This window comes from Patiria miniata, unplaced genomic scaffold (genome assembly GCF_015706575.1).
Source record: "Patiria miniata isolate m_02_andy unplaced genomic scaffold, ASM1570657v1 HiC_scaffold_22, whole genome shotgun sequence".
NCBI classification, from domain to species: Eukaryota; Metazoa; Echinodermata; class Asteroidea; order Valvatida; family Asterinidae; genus Patiria; species Patiria miniata.
The window spans coordinates 12,353,817-12,379,332 of NW_024037061.1; the positions used below are offsets into that span (position 1 = coordinate 12,353,817).

Here is a 25,516-nt window from a genome sequence, read left to right on the forward strand (position 1 = left end):
CTGCTCGAGCTCTGCATCTGTTTTGTGGCTGGCGGTCGAAGATCGAGGAGACTCGAGGATTTTTAGACCTCTAAAATAAGGTAACCCTGTGAAATTTCTTACATTATTTATCAGGTGATTTTTTTTGCTAAACGATTCTTCCAGACTTTATAAACTATTTACAAATCGGTGAGAACACATGACATCAGTCATCATCGAATTTCCGTCATCATCCTACTTCTCTACACGATCGCCCATCCATCCATTTTGTATGTTTTACTTTTAGACAGGTAGACCGTAAGGTCATGGCCAAATTCTGCTAAAAGCACTTCAAAAATCTGTCAGATTCATAAAAAATCTGCCAAATTCCCCCAAATCACTCGAAATCCACTATAATCAGTTAAAATCACATGCAGATGTTGCAGTTTTCCTTTAATTAAGGTTCAAATTACATTATAGTCGTGTTCCCTAACGTGGCGCACTTCGAAGCTTACCCAACTTTCCTCGTGTAGTGTTGCCAAACCTCTTTGTTGACAAACCTCAAATTCATGCAGTGAAATACTGGTACTTTTACCTTTTTAATGCTTGCTATTTAACCTCTGTGAACAATTTCGGTTTCATAAAATTTAATCCGAAATGCAAAAACGGTCGCGTCCGGAAATTGGGCACAAATTGGCGGAGTGTTCCCTAACGTGGCGCACTTGAATAAATCTCAGAAAATTCCAAAATTAACATTTAAGAATTTCTGTAAACTTGATAAATTCTGATAAATAATTTTTATCTTTACTTACAAACCCAGCAAGATGTTTGTCAGAAAATTATTTTTTTATTTTTCGGGGCATTTTCAAAGGGTTCACTTTGCACTTGAAAATAAAATCGGAAAATCACGCCAAAATAATTTTTTCTTTTAACTTTGTAACGGGTAAATAAACTCGCTATTTATGAACGGGAGTGTTTAGAACTTGATGAAATTTCACTTTCTGTGAAATTTCAGTTAAAACTTTTGCTCTAGGTAGGCGCTACAGGCGAAAAATAAAAGTGCGCCACGTTAGGGGCCGCGCCACGTTAGGCGAAGTAAAAAAAAAACATGTTTAGCGTCCCCGCCTGCTTCCTTTTTAGAGGCCGCCTCCTTTTTTTTTTTTTTTTTTTTTTTTTTAAAGACAAAAATTGATAAATTTTAACGATCTCTGACGAAAGAAATCATATTTTTAGACTTTTATACCGTGTTTAAAGCTGTGGAAATAGTCAATGAGTCCAAGTGGCGGCCATTTTGAAAAAAGCTGGTAACCATCTTGAAAAATAGCCCGGCCGCGTTGTCTTGAAAAATGTGTCGGGCGGCCATTTTGAAAAGAAAAAGAGGCAGGACGCTAAACATGTTTTTTTTTTTATTTTGCCTTAGGGTACATCAACAATATAAACAATCTATTATTCTATAGGCCTACGTTAAACATGTAATGAAATTGCATAAATTCCAGGCAAAAACGCGGTTGCATCACAACGAAGTCTGGTTTCCAGTGAACCTCGGGGAAAGATTTCCATATACGAAGTTCACTAATTTTCCTCTGTCATGTCTGTATTGACTAACAGATAGCAATTTCCCATTTCATGTCATCAAGGTCAATTTGAGCAGTGAGAAAATACAAGCATTTTCTTAAAAAACACTTTCAGTCCAATCTCATAGGGTTTGTACACAGGGTGTTGAGTGAACTTTGTGTATGGAAATCTTTCCCTTTTTCACACAAATATAAACCAATTTTGCATACATAATTCTGCCAGAAATCTGCCAAAAAATCCATTCTGTCAAAATTTCTGTCAAACTCGTTTTCAACCAAAAATCTGTCAAAGTTAGCTGAAAAACGGCGAAAATGGTCACCCTGATCGTAATTGTGATACCACTTACCAGCCATAATGGCATAAAGTGTTCTTCTTTTGCGGACGTTTAAGAAACCACATTTAAGCAGTAAGGTGCAGTGCTGTACACGTGTATAAATTTATGCGACACAACCATGACAACGCGGAATAAAAGGTTGCAACCTGACGCCACTTCTGCGATTGTGTACAAAATCTATGGAGGGTCACGAAAAAATGTTTCTCATTCCCAGATTCATGTCTTATATCATCGTTTTTGCAGTGAATGCCCTTCGTTGAGATGATATACAGGTAGGCCTATACTGTAATACACGAGTATGAAGAAAAAAGTGACATTGGGCCAAAAAAAAAAAGTCTCCGGTTTCTGGTATGGAGCTTGTCCAAAAAGTGGTGCGGCGACGCGGCTTTTTTTTTTTTTTACCCGACTTTTTTGCTTCAAATGTCGGCTGATGACTGCAAATGGTGCCCGACTAAACTTATATGGAATATATGGGAGTCCAGAGAGGCCACATAAACATGATAAAGCTTATTCTCGATCATAACCCCATCTAAAAACACGTTGAAATTGCGCAGCAGCAGAATTCCAGTCAAACCAGTGAGTTTGGCGGTTTTGAGACATCATCTTTCATTGAAAAAAAAACTTTTTCATTTTGCCAACGCGCATGGCTATGGCGACGCGCGCGCATACCAGAAACCGGAGACTTTTTTTTTGGCCTTAGGTTCAGGTTGCAACGTTTTTAATGTACATGAAGGGCCTATACTACCCACTGTGACTATCATTGCGACTTTCAATTGCTATCGTTACGGAACTGTCTGGTTCCCTGACGTGCTGTGGGAACAGTATTCAACGACACAATCTTTGGTTGTTTTAACCAGACTATCATCCAAATGGTTCTCGGACTTTCTTTCCCCTTCTAAAATAATTGTCCAAAACCACTGATTTCAAATAAGAAAATGAGGCCCACTTGCATCAAAAAAAAAATTGGTAATCCTTACCTTAAAGACCCCGTTCCTATATAAGGTTAAAAGACTCACATAAACAGCTGACTAAATGACACTCAAAAGTGACATTCTGATATTTCTTGACACATCTGAACAGTTGGCAATATTGACGCTTTCAAAATTCCAACTAACATGAGTTTATCTGAAGAAAGAAGACTGCTTTAGTCTGCAAAAGTCGATTTGGAGATGGACAGTCGTCTGCAAAAGTCAGTTTTGAACAGAGACTTGTAAAAAAAAATAGAGGTGACCTAAAGATAAGGATTACCAAAAATTTGATTAAAAACCTACAACTTGAGAAATCTAATTGCAAAAAAATATTAAGAAAAACAACAACTAGAAATGTTTCGACCGTTTTAGCAACAACTGCCGTGAAGAGTTTCATCCAAGTCGCATGTACATGTGATATGTATTCTTCTAAAAGATATTGGATTGTGTAGAAGTGAATTTGGTGTTATTAGCAAAATGTAGATTCATGACGTGAGTAACATTGATGACGTCATCACAACATAACTTAGCTGATGGTGTTGGTCTGTGCCTATCTTGAAGTCAGTCTGATGTATTTTATGCAAGTTTTTGTAATTGAGAGAAAAAATTAAAATTTTCTAAATTAATTAACAAATCAGATGATTACGTCACGATGACGTCACTTCAGATATTGAATACTATTATCAATACCTACCTACCCGTAGGGCCTACCCACTCAGTTTCACAATGAACGGACATACCATGTTTTTCAGAAATTAACGTTTTTGATGACGTCATGATGATGTCACAGATTTTTCGAAATTTTCTGTATAGATCTATCTATGACAAAACAGACCTCATACATGTCATACAAAAAGAATTTTGAATTTACAACCATCCGTTGATGAGATATGACTAAAAGTCCAAAAATTGAAGAAAAAAAATCATATAAAGTCACATGATGACGTCATTGTGACGTCACTGCAATTTTTGTCTATAACACGTCCCGGAATATATGCATTCCGAGATAGAACCCTATCGGACTTCCGGTTGTGTAGATATAGGGCCTTAAAATATGCACATTTATAATGACGTCACGTGCCACTTGATGACGTCATGCTGACGTTATGATTCGGCATACATCTTTAGGTGTTGTTCTAAGTGTGTGCCAGGTTGGAAGTCGATCGGATCATATTTTATGTAATTGTTAGTAATTAGAAGAAAATATTAAAATTTTAAAAATTAATTAGAAATCAGATGATGGCGTCACTTCAGATTTTGAATGCTTTTATCAATACTACCCACCAAGTTTCATAATGACCGGACTTAGGGGTCATTCAAAATTTTCAATGTTTTTAAATTTCGACTTTTTTCCAAATTGTGGGTGGGTGGGTCCCGCTAAATAATTGAAAATTGAAATTCACTTGTCATTAAAAAAAGGGCAAAATAAAAAAGCTAGATCTTTTGACTTGCCTGAACTACGTGCAAGTGTTCCGATATCGCGATATGCATGTTTCTTTTCCAACTCCCCCTGTATGTACTGTACATGTACGTGTGTATAGACCCACTGTGTGAAACACTGTGACAAAGGAAGGAGGTAGTTTTTCAGTAGACTTTGTCGCCAGGCGTTTGTAGCGGTTAGGCCGTGCAGAGGCAGCTACATGTATATAACACACCGCGATTGCCAACCACTATAAAAACTGGACTGTTTAACCACTGGACTCCAAGACTACGCAGACCGCAGCCTGCGCTCGCTAGAGCAGTCGTTTTCCTAGTTCCGACAGTTTTGACAGAGGGCTGTATACTGTACGTGTACAGTTCATTGACTAGCCCAGGTTGGACTTCATAATGCAATGAAGACATCGTCCAATGGGCTATTCATTGACTGTGTTCACAAATTTGCTACATGGATAGTGCACGTACATGTACATTGCTAGATTAAGATTTTGGACAATGTTGGAACTTTTTCTAGCGAAAACGCCCAGGCTCAGTGCAGTTGGTGGAATACTGTCCAGCCAGTGTCATGCAAAGGCTATCAACCTGCCATGCACGAATGAATACACCTGTTTCTTAGAATGGATAATAAATATACCCTTTTTATTTTCAAATCTGTCAGTTGTCATACAGTGCCTTTCAACAATTCAATATTCCTGTTTATTTATAGACGGCTTGCACGGTGTTTCAAGCCGTGCACAAACTGGCTTGCAACATCCTGTCTGTTCCTTTTCCTCCATCAATATCAGATTACTTGCCCACGCTCCGCACTCTGTGAGTCATCACTGCCCTGGGTGATGAAGACATTTAAAATGTGCATATTGTAAGAAAAATTAAATGAAATCCGCATTTTAAGATTGCAGCCAAAGAAAGCCAAAAGGGTGGACGTGGAGATTAAAGGGGCACTAGGTCCTGAAATCTCCGAATATTTCATGTTTTGGATTGTTTACTTCTGAAGCCTATATCAAATATCTGGTTGAAAGGAAACCATCCTAATGTCTTGTAAGGCCGTTCCTGAGAAAAGATGAACAAAAAAACCTGCTTGTTTACATCGGACACGACGGAGTACGAATACGTTTTTTCGTGTCGTTCTCAGTGTACGATATACACGTTGCGTGTCTCGGGAACAGCGGTGACCAATCACCAGTGCAGAAAAAAAAAAGGTTTCTTCAACGTCCGCAAAATGCGAACACTTTACGAATGAAATCACAACTGGCATCCAAACAGCTCGAATTTATGGGGTCGCAAAAGTGGAGCCCGAAATTCGTTCTCGCACGCATAATACAGGAAAAACACAAAACGCCCAGTTTTGAAAGCATACCGGTAGTTGTGTGGATATTTATATCCTACTTTTATTTCCGATTAACATCATCTCGTTCAAAGCGATTTTTGTAGCCCAATTGAGCTGTTCCAGGACCTAGTGTCCCTTCAAACTAGATTTGGTGTTCCATGTCGGATACATTTGTACAGTGTACAATGGTGTACACCTGTACACTGTTGGAATTACATGTAGTCATGGTAGTAGAGGGATGTTCAGAATTTACAATTTAAAATATAATTTACATTGTACCGGTAGCTGTATGGTGTTCTGATATTTCTTGTGGGACATCTCAATCAAAAGCTGATCACTTATTTAGTGCTGAAAAACAGCAATTCATTTTGAGGACTTTCAAACATAATTATGATATGATATCAATGTTTTTCAATTAAATAATTGTAGGGCCCTAATGTTTTATTTTTTTATTTAAAAATTTAAGGTATAACATTCGCTTTTCTGTAATTGTCAGAAATGGATGGATTTTGGGGTTAGTGTTTATAGCAAATATTGTACACTGACCTGTTTATAGTTTTGTGTTCATGAATAGATGTAGATGCTGTACTATGGGGGGGGGGGGGACCAGAAGAAATGCAGTTCTTGTAGTCTGGTTTCGTGACCAAGGCAAAATAGGGCAATGTACAGACGTCCTGGAATTGTCAGGTCAAGAGACCAGACGAGCTGGCTTGCACCTGTTCACGGATGTGTAACTGATTGCAAAAAAAAATGTGAACTAACTAAATTTGGTAAACTGCAGGGAGGGGGGGGGGGCAGTATTTGAAAAAAAGGTCATTTTTTTCCAATGACGGTTGGCCGACCATTGTTGGATATCAATACAAAAATTCCGCTTTACTTGTTCTTGGAAATGACAGTACACTAGGTGCCGTGATTTCACAAGATGGTTGAGACTATATTAATACAGTCAAGTAAGGTATTTCATAATAATTTTTTTTTATATATTTTTTTTAATGTTTGCAAATGTTGTACATTGTACATGTACAATGTATGCAAGCGCTAATGTGATGCGAACAATACAGCCCAAGTTAAAGAATTACCGAAAAACCCTTGAATTCTTCAGTTGCGTGGATGACACGAGTGCGGTAGTTTGCGTGCTGAGTCACCCCATGCCCAGGGGGTTTCAAGTCTTGAAATGACCCTCATGGATGTGACAAGAGGCGCGACCGTACCACGCTCATCTTGATTGAATATTATCATACGCTGGCCCAAATGTCCCCATGAATGAATCAATTTGCTTGCATGTCCCCATGCAGGATGTATCAAATTGTGCTGCCTCCTGCCGTGAAGGACTGAAAGTTGTTCACAGTTCAAGGCAATTTTCATCCTTTTTGATTTCCACCGTGAAATCAAACTTATAAAATTTTGCTTGCTCTGCGGATGAAACATTGTAGGAAGGAGTATTCAGTATTAAAGAATCGCTCACAGTATTACTTCAAATCTGTTCCAAGTTCCGTAGTGCTGCACATACATGACATATGACATTTTAAAATTAATTTTGTGTTCGATTATTGGATTCAAATGAATATTGAATACTCCAAAAATGTGCTGATCAAGTTCTGCACGCGCCAGCCTAAATTGCATGCCCCAGTTGGCAATTTTGCATGTGTCGGTCACGAAACTTCACGCGCTGGTTCCAGTACAGTATGCGTGCACAGTGAACCAGTTCGCGCTGGATGACATAATACCAGTGAAGGTTTTGCAGTATTCGGAACGGATGACAGATAAACAGGCGGGGAGCGAGGCCGGAAAATATGTCAGCCACCCGTTCGCAGCGAGTGAGGCCGGAAATTTGAGTGTGCTGCCCGAGGGTGATGGCTTCAACCCGCCTGGCTTGAGGTCGAGTGAAAAGTAATTCCGCGCCTCGTTTCATTTTGGGGAAAATGTTCCAGGTGTGAACTGGTTAAACAGCATTGATTTGGATCTGCGTATGGCTGTCTAAACAGCCATACATGGTACGTGATGGATGATTGACTGAGAGGGGCATACATGTATGTGGTGGATGGGGTACATGCATGTACATGCACGTACGGTATGGAACCTGTAGCAGTGACAGTTGTTTATTTTTGGCATCAGAAGACTGCTCCTCTAAGCCAAATTCTGTCCTTTGTTGCTCGGCCATTTTCCAGGATGTCACGTGCAGTACAAATTTACTTTACTATCCACCCTACCCTTGAAAGAATGTATAGGAAAGGAATGGCGAAAAGATGAATGAACCTTTAAAGCATTGTTCTGTGTTATGTAACGCAAGGTATTCGAGATCAGGATCATTTGGGATAAGGACTGTCTGGCTAATCCGTGCTGAAAGGGGGAGAACAACTGGGAAGAAGGCCAGTTTGAGTTGCTCGCAAAGAAAGTGTCATGTAAATTGACACCTCAAGGATTGTTTTGTATGTGTGTACATCATCAGTGGCCCTCACAAGGATCACACCTGTATGCATATATTGTCTTCAGTGAGGACAAATTGTAAGTTTAGGGCTACACATAGCTATGTATTTTGTGCTTTCTATCCCCAAATTAGGAGTTTTACATGTACAGTGCATTGGGTAGGCAAGGCATCTGTTCACAGTATGTACAGCTGTAGATTTAGAATTTTCTACAGCCTGTCAACAAGCCATTCTTGCTACATGTGGTGTTGACTGAGGCCCAGTATGGCAATTGAGGATCTATAGTGTACAAGGCCCAGAATTTAAAGACACTATACAATGTATCATCCTTCCACTTCCTCCAACTTCTGCCTCCCAAACAATCCTCAGCAGCCCTTATAGTTATCCTTGACCAATCCTTATTGTTGTCCACATTTCAAGAGTTCATTTAAATTGGCCCCTGAATCATGAATGGCTCTCTCATCAGAATGACTCTCTCGTACTACAGTGAATGCTTTTGCCATCAGCCCACTTCACTGTTCCAAAATTGGTCTCCCACTGAGCTGCCATTCAGGCTAGTTTGTTAATGGAATGCGCGTGGATGAAAAGGATGCACATTGTGTGTGCCAAATGATATGTTTCACACTGTGTAGAAAATCAATTGTGAAGCTTCATTTAACTTGAAGATCTAACTACCGTATAGTGCTGTAGCTGCTTAGCAGAAAATATTGTCAGTTTATTTTACAACCTTGTCCTAAGGATTTACAACATTATCCTAAGGATTTACAACATTGTCCTTCGGATAATTTACAACATTGTCCTAAGGATTTACAACATTGTCCTAAGGATTTACAACATTGTCCTAAGGATTTACAACATTGTCCTATGGATTTACAACATTGTCCTAAGGATTTACAACATTGTCCTATGGATTTACAACATTGTCCTAAGGATTTACAACATTGTCCTTCGGATAATTTACAACATTGTCCTAAGGATTTACAACATTGTCCTATGGATTTACAACATTGTCCTAAGGATTTACAACATTGTCCTATGGATTTACAACATTGTCCTAAGGATTTACAACATTGTCCTTCGGATAATTTACAACATTGTCCTAAGGATTTACAACATTGTCCTAAGGATTTACAACATTGTCCTAAGGATTTACAACATTGTCCTATGGATTTACAACATTGTCCTAAGGATTTACAACATTGTCCTATGGATTTACAACATTGTCCTAAGGATTTACAACATTGTCCTTCGGATAATTTACAACATTGTCCTAAGGATTTACAACATTGTCCTATGGATTTACAACATTGTCCTAAGGATTTACAACATTGTCCTATGGATTTACAACATTGTCCTAAGGATTTACAACATTGTCCTTCGGATAATTTACAACATTGTCCTAAGGATTTACAACATTGTCCTATGGATTTACAACATTGTCCTAAGGATTTACAACATTGTCCTATGGATTTACAACATTGTCCTATGGATTTACAACATTGTCTTTACGATTTAAACGGATGTAGACAGTGGTCCAAAATCAGAGGCAGATTTCTCAAAATTGTGAAGACATGTTAAAATGCGTCTACAGCCAGGTACACATAGAACCTTTCTACCTGGGTTTTACTGCAGCATGAGTCATGGAGAAACAAAATCCATCACCCATGCGTAGCCTTTAGGCCAACTGTGAACTACCCCGCATTTGCCAAAAGCCAATTTCTGATCATGGTTTCAGTTAATAAATTCAAAGGCCACACGAACCCTGTAACATACATGTATGCAATGTACCGTATACCATGTATACATACATGTACATGTGTTTGCTGGTACGTGCATACGCAGTGAATGTTATGTTGCAAGATCTGAATAGTGAATGTGATACTGCCTATGCAAACAAGTAATGGCTTTTTTCAGCAATTTTGTACTGAATCATTATGTTTGTAACAAATACTTCCACCAAACGTACATTATATGTGGATTACAGATTAAGAAAATTCTAGGCCAACTTGCCTAGGGCTTTTAATAGGGAGTTAAAAAAACATGAACAGTATGAATGAACACGATGAATGGGTTGAATACAGTACGGTAGTACAATGCAGTGCACCAGAATAGTCAATTGAAACTTGGGTTTTACTCCGCTGTTCCTGTGCTATGGTAGCTGTCTGTAAAGACAGAAAAGGTCAATTTCAGTCTCCTTTTTATTAAAAAAAAAGGACAGGGGAGAAAGCATTTAGGCTAGTTCACATGTAAACCAATTTGACATGTAAAAACGCATCTACCTAGCAAAAAAAAATACTTGCTGACATCACATACTTTTATATGACTTTTCATCACAAAATGAGCTTAAAGTAAGAGTTTGTCAAGATTAAAATGTGTATTCGTATGATTCTGTAGAACAAGAGCTTTCTAATAGTATACACAATATATTGTTTAGGGGTACTGAGTTCAGTAACGGAAATATAGACTAACAACTTACCGGTACTTGAAGCTGCAAAACTAATTCTTGAAAAAAAAATGTGAAAATCCTGAAGTCATGTTAAAGTGAATGAACAGTCAACTGTTAGGGAAGAAACAGGATTTAAAGGTGTTTGCCAAAACAACTAAATTGGAGAAAGGTAAAACAGGATTTGGGCAATTTCACCGTCACTCACGTCACATTTATATGCCATGAGGCTACTTTGACCTCCCAGTGCTTCAAAAGTATTTGATCAAGCTGAATCAAACCAGGCATACAACAACCTTGGGGTCAGGGGTACTCAAACATGGACAGAAAAATTCAATCCACTCATTCACTTTTTGAAACATGTGTTTTGTTAGTCGTCACTCACGTTACAAAAAAAAAGGACATGGAAAATTGTCCTGCAATTTTGTTGTTACAGTCTCCTAAAACTGTAGTCTGCAACACAGTAACATTGTTTTACCTTTCATTCAACCAATAGTTGAAGATATAAAAACCCATTATGAATCAAATAGGCCTAAGTGTGTATTTTAGATGCAAGACGCATGAAATTACAGGGAGGTACCGTCACTCACATTACGTCACTCACGTTACTTCCTCTTCATGGTTTCTAACACGGCATAAAATCTGAGTTTGATGAACTGCAGCATTATAATGAAACTCTTTTCTTATTTTACATGTATATGAACCTTTCTCTTTGCCTTTAAAAGCACAACAACTCTCAATACCAGTCTCATTTTGCATGTTAAAACAAAGTGTTAAAATGACTACCCAAATTTTTTTACCCAAACTCACACTTAACCATGTTAACTACATGTACATTCCATATCATCGGCACACCACTCAAATGAAAGATCTTGTTGTCCCTTTTAATTTGACACCACATTTGATGTTGTGATGCTTGTAGTTTGGAAGATTTCATACAGTTTCCACTCTTCAGCCTTGTCCAGTTTATCGAGGAATTGCCCATTTACAGATTTACATACATGTAGGCTCACCTGAAAACCAAAAATCAATCTCCCCTCAAACCGTTGGCTTCGTCCCATTGTAATGTAAAATTGTAGTTTCCAACTGTAAGCTCATTTTGTGGTGACTGGTGACAGGTTACGTAGTGCTGATCCATGTTTATTCTCTTTTGCGCCAAAATGAAACTTTATTTGTAGCCATGAAGTTGCTCTTACTGAGTTAATTTCACGTTTCACCCTGAGAAAAACATTATTTTAAAAACAAATTGTTATTTTTCTAGCAGGGGAGTCAGTTTTGCGTAGCGGTACTTCCCTTTGCCTCAACCGCTGAGACCGGGGTTCGATGCCTGTCTCGGCCAATATTGGGTTTGGTTTTCAGTCCCTATAGATTCCCAAGGGTACATGCGTTCTTCTAAAAGTGTAATTGCTTCACATTGTCTAATCTTTTGGCCCCATGGGAGACCAGTGGATTCTACAGAATGGGCTTAGCAGTTAAAATACGAATTAATTAATTAGCAATACGAAAGCTTTTTACTTTTGAATGAGACATCAATCCAAAAACATCAGCCAACGTTTAGTTATGGAATATTTACTTTCAAACAAATTTTGATACAAAACAACCCAATGTTGTGTATTTTCAGAGGGGTAAAAATGTACCCAAAAAAAATTTAAAAAAAATTATAAATAAATTATTGAAGGAAAAAAATTGAAAAAGTTCAAAACAACTGAAAAACAATGTTGAGCAAACTGTATTCTACTGTTTAGCACGACATTTGCAGGTGTTTCTAAATGAAACACATTCCTGTTTTTTCAACAGTACGTTCATGACATTCCGTAAATATTGGAGTGTTTGCATTTCTATAGATATGTCTGTGCAGAGATTTATAGGATTCCACACTTGGCCTCTTGACCTGGAAGCGGAGTGGCATTTTGTAAACATTGACAGTGATAAACCTGTCTACTAAAGAAATGATTGATGATCTTGTATGTTACATTTAAGCTAGTTTAGGTGGAAATATAGACGAATTCAGGCAAGTTACGTGTACAATGTATCACTGGATCCTTATAAGGCCAAAGCATTGTGCTAGTGTTCAGGTAGCACTGTGCACAATGCTTTCGCCATAATCCAGTTGCTTTGTGTCAAAACATACACAGTTGTTTTTCCATGGAAGGGGCCTCAAGTGTATGAACTTATGTACAGTAATTGCGTGCCTGGATTCACGCAGCAGAATCACCGTTGTACAATTATTTGTGTATAATCTTTGTATCTCCAGCACCCGATTTCACGAAGCGCTGCGACGCGTCGCAACTCAAGTTACGACGTATCTTCCATTTCACTAAAGTTGCGATGTGTTGAACGCGTCGTAAGTTCCTTGACAACGGCTTAAAACACGTCGCAAGTTACGACGTGTCTACTGGTCATCGCAAAATAAGAAGAGTCATTTCTAAGCCAGTTTTATGCCACAAACATTACATTAACGAAATTATAATACCAAGGCAATGTGTGTAAAGTTGTAAATTCATTGAATAATTATGAATTAGACCGGAATATTGCAGTTGAAATTTCAAAGTAACTATACAGTCCACTGAGAGCTCGTTTTCCTTTAAAATTGTATCGCACGGCCGCCATTTTGTCCTACATTTTAACAAATTTCGAGCGGAGATCCGACGACTCTTTGTTGAATACCAGACGACTATTTACTGTATGCTGACTTAATACATAAAACAGTCACCGAATTGTGCTATAAATACACCCACGACGCGTCGCACTTACGACGCGTTTTGTGAAATGGATCGCAGGACGCGTCGTAGCTGCGACGCATCGTAGGGATACGATGCGTCGCAGCGCTGCAATGCATCGTAAGTTGCGATGAAATCGGGTGCTGGATTCATGCAGCAGAATCACCGTTGTATATTTGTATTTTTTATATCTTTGTATCTCCTGCTCTGCCCCAAAAAGTTGGAACTTAAAACTCATAGAGACCTTATGTTTATGTGTAATGGCAGAGCAAAATGGCAATTCGGGCGATTCACAGTGCAGTGCGCCACCAAGAGTTGGCCATGGAGAGTCAACTTTTCAAAATAACGGTCGACAAAATATGGCCCAAAAAAAGGCATTTGAATGAGTGTCAGTAGATACTTGCGGTAATTTGTTATACACTGGGGCATAGCGTTCTTCCGCCTTACCAAAAATCACCATAGTGATACAAAGAAAAGAAAAGGGCAAACGTGTACAAATCAAACGCTTACGAAACTACTGACTGGAAAAAAAACGAACAATTTCAAATGTCCCGCTTTGCAAATTTGTCGACCATCTCCCACAATGCACTGGGAAAAATGAACTCTCCGTGGCAAACTATTGGTGGCGCTCTGCATTGTGAATCACCCGAATTGATGGTTTTGTATCGTTGGGGTAGGCATGAGTAAATCTTTTGTGCATGCATAGATTAAAACAACACCCTAATATGTTAGAGACACGTACCGGGGTACACATTGTTGCAGAGGGCTGCACTATTAACAGAGCTACATGTACATGTGTATTGTATGGATGTAGAGACATTATTTTCAGCGCACAGGTATGACTTTTGGCTGAACAAAATTTACTGTGTGGCTATGCGGGTGTATTATCTTTCAATAATCAACCATTTCATTATCCTTTATTAATGAAAACTGCCTTGCCCAGCGTGCATATTGTACACACATACATACGTACGTGTACATATATGTACGTACGTTTTACACTGTACATGTACATGTACATGTACAATGTACATGTATGCATGACTTGGCAGGAACATGTATTCAGGGAGTCGATGCATAGTGTTTATAGATATCTTCAAGCAAACTTAAATCGTCGATGCTGAAATTATTCAATCCATGGTAACAAACCTTGCTACATTATCCCATGTTGCGCAGTCCATATACCGCACTCCGTGCATATTACTGCATGCATACATGTATGTACTACATGTACGTATAACAGCTGACAAGTTCATGTACATGTACACTGTACAGTGTGCAGCTTTTATCTATAATACACCTCGTGTGCTTGACGATGAATTCTTTATCCCACTTGCGCTCGTGGAACAAGGAAAATGTAGTGCATCTGCATCCCACATACACGTACCACAAGGCGGAACAGAAAACAGACACACTTCATCAGAACGAAGTCTTGTTAAGACCAGAAAATCAGGCCTACTTACTTTTATAATATATATAAGATAATTATTATATATATATAATTTTTGTCGGTAACCAAGATCAAAGCAAACATTCCTGGGTTAACATTTAAGATGTTTACCTTTTCTTTTTACCCATTTACTGCTTTGCGAGTAAAATCCATAATGTTTGCCTTGACATATTTCACCTTTGCCCTACAACTACACGAAACTGTTGGCCAGCAAGCTAGGACACACCCACATGATATATGAAACTACATAATCTCCATGTGTAAACATGGTAAATGATAAATTATATACACGTTCATGTACATGTACATGTATGGTACATGTACATTAATACAAATTCATCATGCATATGCATGGAGTAAATGATTCACCATAGTGCAGTCAGTCATTTGATGTCGCCATAAAACTGTATTGATTTCCTATTCTGGCAGATTGAAATGGACACGTACGTTTCCAGCTCGTGTTGTTTGTTTATGAGAGTATTATTTACCGGTTTACAGTTCCCATTCTGAAGCTTGATTTTACAATTTTAAAGGTTAGTGCAGCCTTCATACCGGTACATGTATGATGTAGGCGTACAATTTACCGGTACTACATGTACATGTACTGACCAACTTTTTATTTTGTGTGTACATGGCATGTACATTTCATGGCATGTATTTCAAAAACATGCATGTCATGCATGTTTTTAAAATAAAACATTTAACTTTTGCAAGGGTGTGCACATGAATTTGTACATATTTACAATATTTGTGTACTGATTGGCACGAGCTTGTGACAGAATTTTGTTAACAACTTGCACATACAGATGTACTGTATGTAAGTTAGTGCAAGCTAATTTCGGCCCTTAAAGGGAATGTACAACATTGCTTTTGCTGCAATTTTCAGTAGAAGGTGGATTTGGGGGATTAGAGTGTTATACAATGTAGCAAATATTGTTCAACTGACTTGTTTCACATTTTGGGCTTGAGGATGCTGGAAAAACCAAGAAAAACAATGTTTTTGTAGTCTGGTTCCCTGACCCCACTTAAGATGAAACAGAGCAGTTTTTAAACTGTGGGGAATTGTAAGGTCAGAGAATCAGTCTAGCAGGCTAAGTACCGTTCACAGGTGTGTACCTCAATTGCAAAGAAAATGATGTAAAACTAATTATGAAAAAACAGCTTTTGAAAAAAAACCCAGTTTTCTCCAACGCTGGTCGGCCGACCAATGTTGGAAAAATACCAGTTCTCTTGAAAATGTCAGCACACCAGGAGCCACGATTTTACAGGGTGCTTTTAGAATGTCATTCCTTAAACATTCAGTAAGATATTTCGTGATAATTTGATCATTTCATTTTTTGATGTTTGCAAATGTTGTGTCCGTATTCCCTCTAATCAAGACAGTATGCCTACATGTTCTTTCAGTGTTGGTTTATTTACATTGTACATTCATGGATGTGTCCGTGCATTTTTTCAGTGGGTGTGGCAGTGGCTGTGTTAATTTTTCAGATAATTGTAATAGACATGCTCAGTCATGTCAGTACTTGTGCAAACTTAAGTTGCGCACACCTAAATTTAATTGGGCTCTGTAGAAATTGTTCTTGAAGTTAAGCACAAGTACCAAACAGGAAATTCAGTTTGGGCAGGTGGACGTGGAAAAGTCCATTTGTATTCAAACTGGCTTACGCTTACATGCATTGCCGGCATACATGTACGGTACATCAGCCATTTTGTGGCTTTTATTGAACAGTGTTCTACAACATTCTTGCAATAAGAGTTATGACATTGTATGGTAATTCTCTCATCATTTACACAGGGTCGTTTTCATCTTAATCTGCAGGGACATTAACCTGGTCCAATGAGGCTCTCCTCTCCACCATCATGAGCCAGACAGCTGGCAAGTCGGACTCTGCGGCCGGCTGGTCAGAGATCCAGGACCTCCTGCAGCAGACCCAGCAGGAGAATACCTCCATGAGGCAGCAGCTGGACACGCTGCGCCAGGAGAACCGCATCCTCAAGGACCGCATCAAGACCCACGAGCTGGAGACGCTGGATTCCAAGACCGACAATGAGAAGGCCATGCTACTCAGGCTGGAAGGCTCCGCCAGCGGCGATGACCGCTCCCATCACACTGACGAAGACCTGGACGATACCACCAACTCCTTCGTCATCGCTGATTCTAATGGAGACCAGATACTTCCCGGGTTTCCCTCCTCATCTTCAGAGGGATCCATGGTACCAGAGGAGCCCCCTAATATCTCTGAGAGCAACTGGGAGATCCTGAGTAGCGAGGGCGAGGGCTCGGTGGCCTGTTTGCAAGACCGCATCCACCAGATGGAAGAAAACCACTATACGGTGAATGAAGAGCTCCAGGCCACCCTCCAGGAACTCACAGACCTCCAAGATAATGTGAACGAGCTAAATTATGAGAACGAAAAACTCACTGAAGAAAAGAGTGTCATTATTGAAGCATTGTACAGACAACTAGAGAAGGTGGAGCATCTCAAGAGCTACTTGGAGTCTTTGAAGGGTCGTCTAGAAGAAAGCAGAGTCGATATTGAACTGGATGACCTCGATGACACTTTCAATACAGCTTTCACAGATATCTCTTTACAAAGTTTGGACCTGACGGAAGCTTGCACAAGCATGGCCCCAAGCTTAGGGGACAGAAAAAGGCTGTCAGAGATTCTAAGCGAACATCGGAAGGAGAGCCAGTCAGAGATAGCAAAGCTGAAGGAGAAGATACGTGAGATGGAACAGTCCTTGGACAACGCCCTAGTAGAAATGGAACAGCAGTCTCAGGAACTAACCGTGGCCAAGGGGAAGCTGTCAAGCACAGAGGTGGAACTGGAGAGGACCCAGGTCATGATGGAGGAGGAACGATCCCGCCTGACGGACATGCTGCAAAATCAGGATCCTGAAGGTAAGCTTAATCTGGTCAACCTGATGGACCAAGCAAAGCAGGAGAAGGAAGCCCTGGAGCAGCGCGGCGCCATCCTCCAGCGGGCCTTGCAGGAGAGTCAGCAGCACGCTGCCAAGCAGCAACTGGAGATAGAGGAGTCAGATCAGGACTTTGAAGCAGCCAGAGAGCACATTGAGAGAGAGGTCAAACAGATTCATGAACGCATCCAGGAGATAGAGGGCGAGAAGCACGAGCTGGAGACAGAAGTCATCAATCTGAAGGAGACTGTCCTGGAGCTGGAAGAAGCTCGAGAGCGGCATGAGGCTGACAAAGTCAAACACCTCACCACCATTGCTGATCTCAACCAAGCTGTGCAGACCCTCCGGAAAGAAAAACATGACCATCATAAGGAGCTGACCGACCTAAAACGGGTCAGCGCGCGGGATGCCGAAGAGTGGATCCAGTTTCAGAAAGACTTGCAGTATGCCGTAGTCATTGCCAATGACTACCGAAGTGAGGCTTTGACTGAGGTCGAGCAGCTGCAGAAGGACAAAGAGGAACTCATGGGGAAGATTAAAAGTCTGAATGCTGAAGTGGAGCGGCTGCGGAAACTTGAGAGGAAGAACACAGCTCCCAATCTGAGTCCTATTCACTTGAAGCCCACCTCAACCGAAACCGAAATCCGACAACGGATGCATGCGTATATGAAGTCGGACTCCGATATCGTTGGAAGCCGGGCAACAAGAAAGGCCAACTCCACTAACACCCAGCTGTCCGTGAAGAGCCTCATCAAATCGATTGAGACAGCAGCAGCAGAAGACACACCAAAGGTCCCCCAGAGTCCTACATTAGTGTCTCCTGTGAACACCTCCTTCTCCCAACCGCTCCTATGCAGACGGAACACCACCACTGCCTCGACGAAACCCTTTGACTCCAAACCGGCATTCACACGTCGCAACACCACCACGTCCATGATTTCCACCGACACCAAGAGCTCTATCACATATCCTGTCCGTGCTGCCGATGACTTGAAGCTGCCCAAGGAGCCTCTGCGTCCACTGTTTGGCCAGGACACGCCCGTCCGGTCACCGACCAGCAGGTCACCTGGGGCCACTCGCACTGACGCCAGGCAAACTATCGGAGATGCTCTCTTCAGGACTGCCGACTTCCGTCCCCGTAAAAGTGGCAGTCCGACAACTCCTGCGGCACGGGACTCACCGGATAGTAAGACATCAGGAAGTCAAAGCAATCCAAGGAGAACAAGGTAGGCTGCAGTAAGGTGATATTTGATCAAATTATAGGTTTTGCCCTTCACCGACGTTTAAACACTGTATACTCAGTGTGTTACCTCCCGAGTGAAAGTTGGAAAAAAATCACTCGGGTGATATTTGATATTGGGATTTAATTGTTTTGTCCACTTTCTCCATAGCTTACAATATCTGGTGCTGCGACTAATGAAAAGGACTTTTTATTGCAAAATGACGGCGTGTGCTCATCGATTCACATGCTTCAGTCAAGTCCCGTGCAGTATTGGCACAATGTGTGCCAGTGTTGAATTGAATGTGCTCAATCCTGTAATATTTTTAATTTGAGTTAGTGTAGCTGAGTTGGTGTTGAAGTGCCCTCAGCAAACAGAAGTTTTTAGCACCTTTTTCTCTACTAAATAGGCACATTTTATTTTAAATGTTATTTTTAAATTAATTTGTTAAAACCAAAAAAAAAAATATCAAATTGTCCAAAAGGTTGGATAACCTTCATAAAACTCACCAGGCTTCAGTAAAACCCTTTTAAAATCATTTTTCTCCTTCGCTGTTGATTTTGTGGACAGTGATTCTGAGAAGAAAGACCCCCTGTCTGCTCTGGTCAAGTCCGGAGGTGGAGGATCCAAGAGGAACGCACTGCTGAAATGGTGCCAGGCCAAGACGGCAGGATTCAAGGTAGTGTCCAGGCATTTTTGCTAGGTTGCAACCTCAATCCTGCAAAATCCTCCGACTGCCTTCATGTAAAAATTGCATACAGCCTCAATCCTCCAAAATCATCTATTAATTGTGGTCCTTGGAGGGGTGACCACTGCCTCAATCTTGCAAAATCCTCCAGCAGTTACTGTCAATGTGTTGAGGCAGAGCCAATGACATCCTGGAGCAGTGTGGAGGATTTCAAGTATAGTCTAGGCCTAAATTTATGCACGGCTGCATGTTCCAATAGTGTGCCTCAAAGTGTGAATGCATGCATGTCAGACTTTTGTTTGATATTTGGTTTTGCAAAAACTGTGATAGGTCAAAATGTCATGGGGAGGGGGCTAATTGGTCAGTATGTTTTGATTGCAAACACGCAGTTGACGCACTTCAGGTAGCTTTGCAAAATTCGAAAGGGTCACTTGTGGATATTTTGAACAGTTCAGCAAGAATGGTGTTGAACTTTGGGCTTGAGTCTTTCATACCCTGCTGAGGTGGTGCTCAGTCAATGCAGCATTCAGCAATGTAGAATAGGTCTCTCTCAAATGACGTCACTTCCTACAGATTGTCACGTGCATCGGCAATTTGGTCGTCAAATTTTTGTAACGCACATCGGCTGCGCCGTTTTTCGAAGGAAGTTCAAGCAACATGCACGCGTGTTTAGAACATTTTGCACACCGCATGCACACGCATCTGATGGCGTTGAACACGCAGTTGTAATTTTCCTATGACAATGGCTGTCTATGAGAGGGGTCTATAAACGATAGAATCAAAGTTGGAACAATGTTCATGATAGTGTTAATTATGGTACAGTTTGTGCTACAATACTTTGGAAAATATGGTTGCGAATAGTTAATTTGGTTATCAAGAGAATATTTGTCATGTCTATTATTTGTTGACAGTACATGTATGTCACAAATTGAATATTGCTTATTGTGGTTAAAAAGATCCTAAAATACATCTATTATTTTTCTGTTTCTTCTTTTGCCCTCACTAGAATATCGACATCACCAACTTCAGTAGCAGCTGGAATGATGGCCTGGGATTCTGTGCCATCATACACAGCTACATGCCCAGCAAGATCCCGATGCATGAACTGAACAGCCAAGACAAGGTGAGTAAAGTCTGTCACGAGCCAACATGGCCCATCGGGCCGGCGTTATCTCCCGTTTCCTTGGCATGAAATAACTGGGAATATTTCTATCCCCCCTGGATGGGATGCTGGTCCATCGCAGGTTACTCCCTAGCTAATGCCGGTACCAATACTCCTGGGTGGAGAGAGGCGAGTGGGGGTTAAGTGGCTTGCCCAAGGACACAACATATAGCCGGCAGCTGGATTCGAACCCCTAACATTCTGATCATGAGTCATGAACCCTGACCACTTGGCCCAAGACAAGATAGTGTAGAGAAAATAGTGTAGGAGTGAGCATATGTATAAACAGGCACACGTCACATTTGGTAAAAATGTGAAAGCTCGTCAGTCAGGGGTAATAATACATTATGGGTTTTTGATCCTCTGGTAAAAGTGCTATAGATCCTATTATGCCTCTTTTCCTCATATCTCGTTTGTCGTTTCCCCAATTCGATGTAAGGCCAATAAAAAAGTTTCTGGTGTGCGCGCGCGTCGCCGTAGCCATGCGCGTCGGCAAAATGAAAAAGTCTTTTTTTTCAGTGAAAGATGATGTCTCAAAACCGCCAAACTCACTGGTTTGACTGGAATCCTGCTGCTGCACAATTAAACGTGTTTTAAGATGGGGTTACAATCGAGTATAAGTTTTATGTGGCCTCTCTGGACTCCCATATATTTGCACTAAGTTTAGTCGGGCACCATTTGCAGTCATCAGTCGACATTTGAAGAAGAAAAAACGTAGGGAAAAAAAAAAAAAAGCCGCGTCGCCGCACCACTTTTGGGGCAAGCTCCATACCAGAAACCAGAGACTTTTTTTTGGCCTAAGCTGCGAAACCATTTAATGTTATTGACAATTTAGTATTTAAAGTAGTGTGATATGGTAAATTCCATTTTCTCTTGTTTACAGAGGCGTAACTTCACACTGGCATTCCAAGCTGCCGAGAGGTTGGGTATATCGTCCATTCTGGTAAGTTCTTCCTTGGAGTGATTTCTTTTCAGTTGGTTGGCTTTGTGTTTTGGTAATCTCTTTTCACACCACAGGATTGTCATCTGTAATGTCAGGTTAAATTGAAAATGACTTTTTGGTTTTTTTTGTGAGAAATGCTTCCAAAGGACCTATTCACACTGGGCATGGATTCAGTTGCGCTCCCAGGTTTGGTTTTTCTTGGGGGGGGGGCTCACAAATGTTTTTTTAATTTGTTTTTAGAAGTTTGAATTTTGTCAAAAAATGTTGCCAAAAAATTTTGGCCGCAAAAAATATTTTTACCTTTTGGGGGGGGGGGGGGGGGGGGGAATGGACTATTTTGATGTTGGTGGCGCCATTTACACCCCAATTATTCTACTCAAAAATAGACCACATACATATCACCATGGTCAAATCGTGGGACTAAAAAAATATTTTGAACCCCCCCCCCCCCAAAAAAATTGACAACCTCTTTGGGGGTCAAAACCCCCCCCAGCTCTGTCCAAAATTTTTTTCTTCCATACAAATTCCAAAAAAAGTTTACGGAGGCCAAGTGTCCAGAGAAAAAAACCTGTGTACATTTTCAGAATTTTTTGCTGATGAAAACCCCCCCCCCCTGTGAACATTTCTGGATCCGTCCCTTGGGGGGTTCTAGAGCCCCCCCCCCCCCCCCCCGGGTGCTCAACTGCATGGATTCAGCCTTGATGCCCACATGAGATGATCCCATAAAGGTTTTTGCTTTCAGCTCTCCTTCCCCCCCCCCCCCAAAAAAAAATTCAAAACCTTTTGAAACCTCCATAGATGCATAAATGTATACAGGAATAGATACATACAAGGCTGCTGTACACACTGCTCACTAAACCGGGATTACCTGTGGCCGATATAAGTTTACGACAAACCACCATCCTGAATTTGATTATTTATTTATAGGCGGTGCATCGGAATCGGGTACCTGATTACCAGACAGCTGATGTCAGGAATCGGGTACCCGTAAACAACTATACAGGGTGTTTCAATAAAAAGGAATCCCAACTTTGAAGAACCAGTATGGACAGACTAAATGTTTACTGACTATAAAACTGGTATCATCTGAAAGCGTAATCTCTATGCTTTTCAATGATACCTTGTTTACATTTCCAGGGTCATGCATCACTGAGCGCCATTGTCATTTTGATGCAAAATTGCAGTTCGTTCACTTTCATATCAAACACAATAGGCATGGTGTGCATGAGAGTAAGTATTCAAGAAGAAGACACGAGTGCATAAAAAGAACCAAAAGACCAAGTCAAGTTGGTTTCAAAACTGGATTTTATTGTTTGTCATGAATTTTCTCGTTTTGACCAAGCCACGTTCAAAACAATGTGCCATTTTCCCGAGGATTAACATTCAAGCCATTTCACAGACATTTCCGTAGCAATAGGCACACAATGCCCAGTGGTTTTTTTTATGAAAGTGAACCAACTGCATTTTTACATCTAATTTTCAAGACAACGATACTCAGTGATGCATGACTCAGAAAACCTAAAGACGGTATCATTGAAAAGCATAGAGATTACACTTTCAGATGATACCAGTTTTATAGCCAGTAAACATATCGTCTGTCCATACTCATTCTTTGTAGTTCGGTTTCCTTTTTTTTTGAAACACCCTGTACAGGTAACTTCTCAGACAATGAAAAAGAAAGGTTTTGAATGTCATTTGTGGGGAATTTTCAAGATGAAAACCAGGCTACATGGAGAAACGATACAGATGGTCACGTTTATGACGCCCGTGAAAGTTGCAGTTTTCACCAAAACGCTACAAAGTTCACTGTACAACACATGAATTGCTGCACTGGCACACCGATGTGGTAGTATTATCGCACAGACCTTTATGAACAATCTGAACAGTAACTTCCAAGATTTGAACTTTGAGGTTGGGTTTCTTTAATGGATACTACCTGTATTTTTTTTCAATCGGTTTCCCGGTTCCCGTAAATGCACCGGTTCCCTAAATTCACACACCTAATCATTTAGCCTTCTCAAAAGACACTGCAAGGACCACATTGTTAACATCTTTTTGTAAAAAAAAGAAGAAAAAAAAGTAAAGGGGGGTTGAACCTGTGTTCACAGGAATGGAGTGCCTATCTCTCTTTCGAAGCAATTGGACCAGACTCGAGTCTATGAAATGCTGCTGTGGGGGGATTGCCACACCTCCTCCACAGCGAGTCTGTTACCTTCCCAGCATTGAATAATGCCGGTACCCAATAAAACACCTAGGTTGAGAGGAGTTATTGAGGTAAAGCGCCTTACTCAAGAGCACAACAGGAATGGCCACGGCTGGGCTCGAACCCACAATCTAACGATCATGAATCCTGTGCCCTGCTGCTAGACAACACGCGACCACATTGTTAACCTCTTTTTGTTAAAATTTGTAAAACCTTTTTTTTTTTGCCCCCCTGATCGAATCACAGGATATTGATGACATGGTGAAGATGGAACGACCGGACTGGCAGTCCGTCATGACCTACGTCACCTCACTCTACAAGCATTTTGAGACGTAGTAAACATTCCCTCCAAGTTACTATGTCACGTTATATATGACTTGAAGCTTGGCATGGCGGATGAGATAAATTATAAAGTTTGTGGGTAACACCATGTGGAAAGATATCTCTTCTTGAAAGAAGAAGAAGAGATATCTTTCCTCCTGAGGACGGACAGAGCACACCGTCCGAAACGTCGAGTTCTACACTCAACCAACCGGTTCTTTTCAGAACCACACTTCTTCCAAGAAGAGATATCTTTCCACATGGTGTTACCCGTAAACTTTATAGCTTACTATTTCACGTAATCTTTAAAACAGGGTTGAAAGGTATCGGCTTTTAAAGCAGCACATTCTAATGGCAATGCATGCAAGTTGCAACATTCCAAGTCAATATGTATTCAAGCATATATGCTAAAAGGTATTCCCTTATAATGCATGTGTAACCATCACATTAACATAATATCTGCATTATTGTCACATCATTTGTTCTTGTTTGGCATAGCCTGTTTGGTAAACATACATGTATTACTGATTATTTTTTATATCAGGCTTTCCCAGTGGTAAAGAAAAGATATCAGCGTATTGTATGCTTTCGTAAAATGTACCCAGATGACTGCAATATTATGTCAGTAAAAGAACCCAGATGGGGACATATTATGCCTCATCCGGGCATTTTAGTAAATTTCGCAGGTTCCCGCACAATCAAGAGTGAAGAAACTCACAGTTGCCAACCAGTCAACAGAGCGCCGCGCACGTTACCGTCGCAAGCAGACGCAGCACGCTGCAGGGTATATGCGCACTGTTGTCAACAACCACAATGGCAGCTTAGAGCAGCGCAAAGTATTTTCGGTAAGCGAAGAATATTTAACAAAATTTGAGAAATAAGGAAATTTGAGAAATAAAGACATTTATTCATTTGCGGATCAAGTCAGCCTGATATAAATAATAATAATAATATTGGATGGCTGATACAAGAATATATTACACTCACTATAACAATATTGCACTCGTCTTTGACTCGTGCAATACTGTTATTGTTAAAGCTCATGCAATATGATCTTGTATCCCCTCGAAAGCCTTCCAATATTATATAACTATGTGTAGCTGTTAAAGACCATTTATGCCAAAGGCATTTTCTATGTGTATAATTACAGTTAGACTGGCATCCTGTCGTCAGGCGTATGGCTTGAGTAAGATGGCTGATGTGGTTTTTGTTGTATCCTAACACTATGGTAGACTTGTCCAAGTCTCATGCAAGTTCAAAGACTGGCATGCAGTATGTTACGCACTATTGAAATTGATTTGAACCAATACGGTCGTTACAGCCAACCAGCTGCATTGATGCAAGGCTGGGCTTTAACTCTCGTATGAAAGTGTTGGGACAAGTTCACAATACACATTACAGCTGAGATGTGAATGCTGGTTC

The 25,516-nt window shown here is 40.5% G+C and overlaps 1 protein-coding gene across 3 annotated transcripts; it reads left to right on the plus strand.

The window, feature by feature from the left end:
- On the plus strand, positions 1-24,988 carry LOC119730238 (cytospin-A-like). Of its 3 annotated transcripts, none has more exons than XM_038203046.1 (6): positions 1-80; positions 16,458-18,783; positions 19,348-19,456; positions 20,472-20,588; positions 21,511-21,570; positions 24,020-24,987. In XM_038203046.1, the coding sequence occupies exons 2-6, from the start codon at positions 16,499-16,501 to the stop codon at positions 24,107-24,109; spliced, it is 2,661 nt and encodes an 886-aa protein (XP_038058974.1). In that variant the 5' UTR covers positions 1-80; positions 16,458-16,498; the 3' UTR covers positions 24,110-24,987. The 3 variants fall into 3 exon arrangements, with proteins under 3 accessions (XP_038058974.1, XP_038058975.1, XP_038058973.1); XM_038203047.1 differs by having other exon boundaries at positions 7-80; positions 16,434-18,783; XM_038203045.1 differs by lacking the exon at positions 1-80 and adding an exon at positions 7,991-8,104 and having other exon boundaries at positions 24,020-24,988.
- The last annotated feature ends 528 nt before the right edge of the window (positions 24,989-25,516 follow it).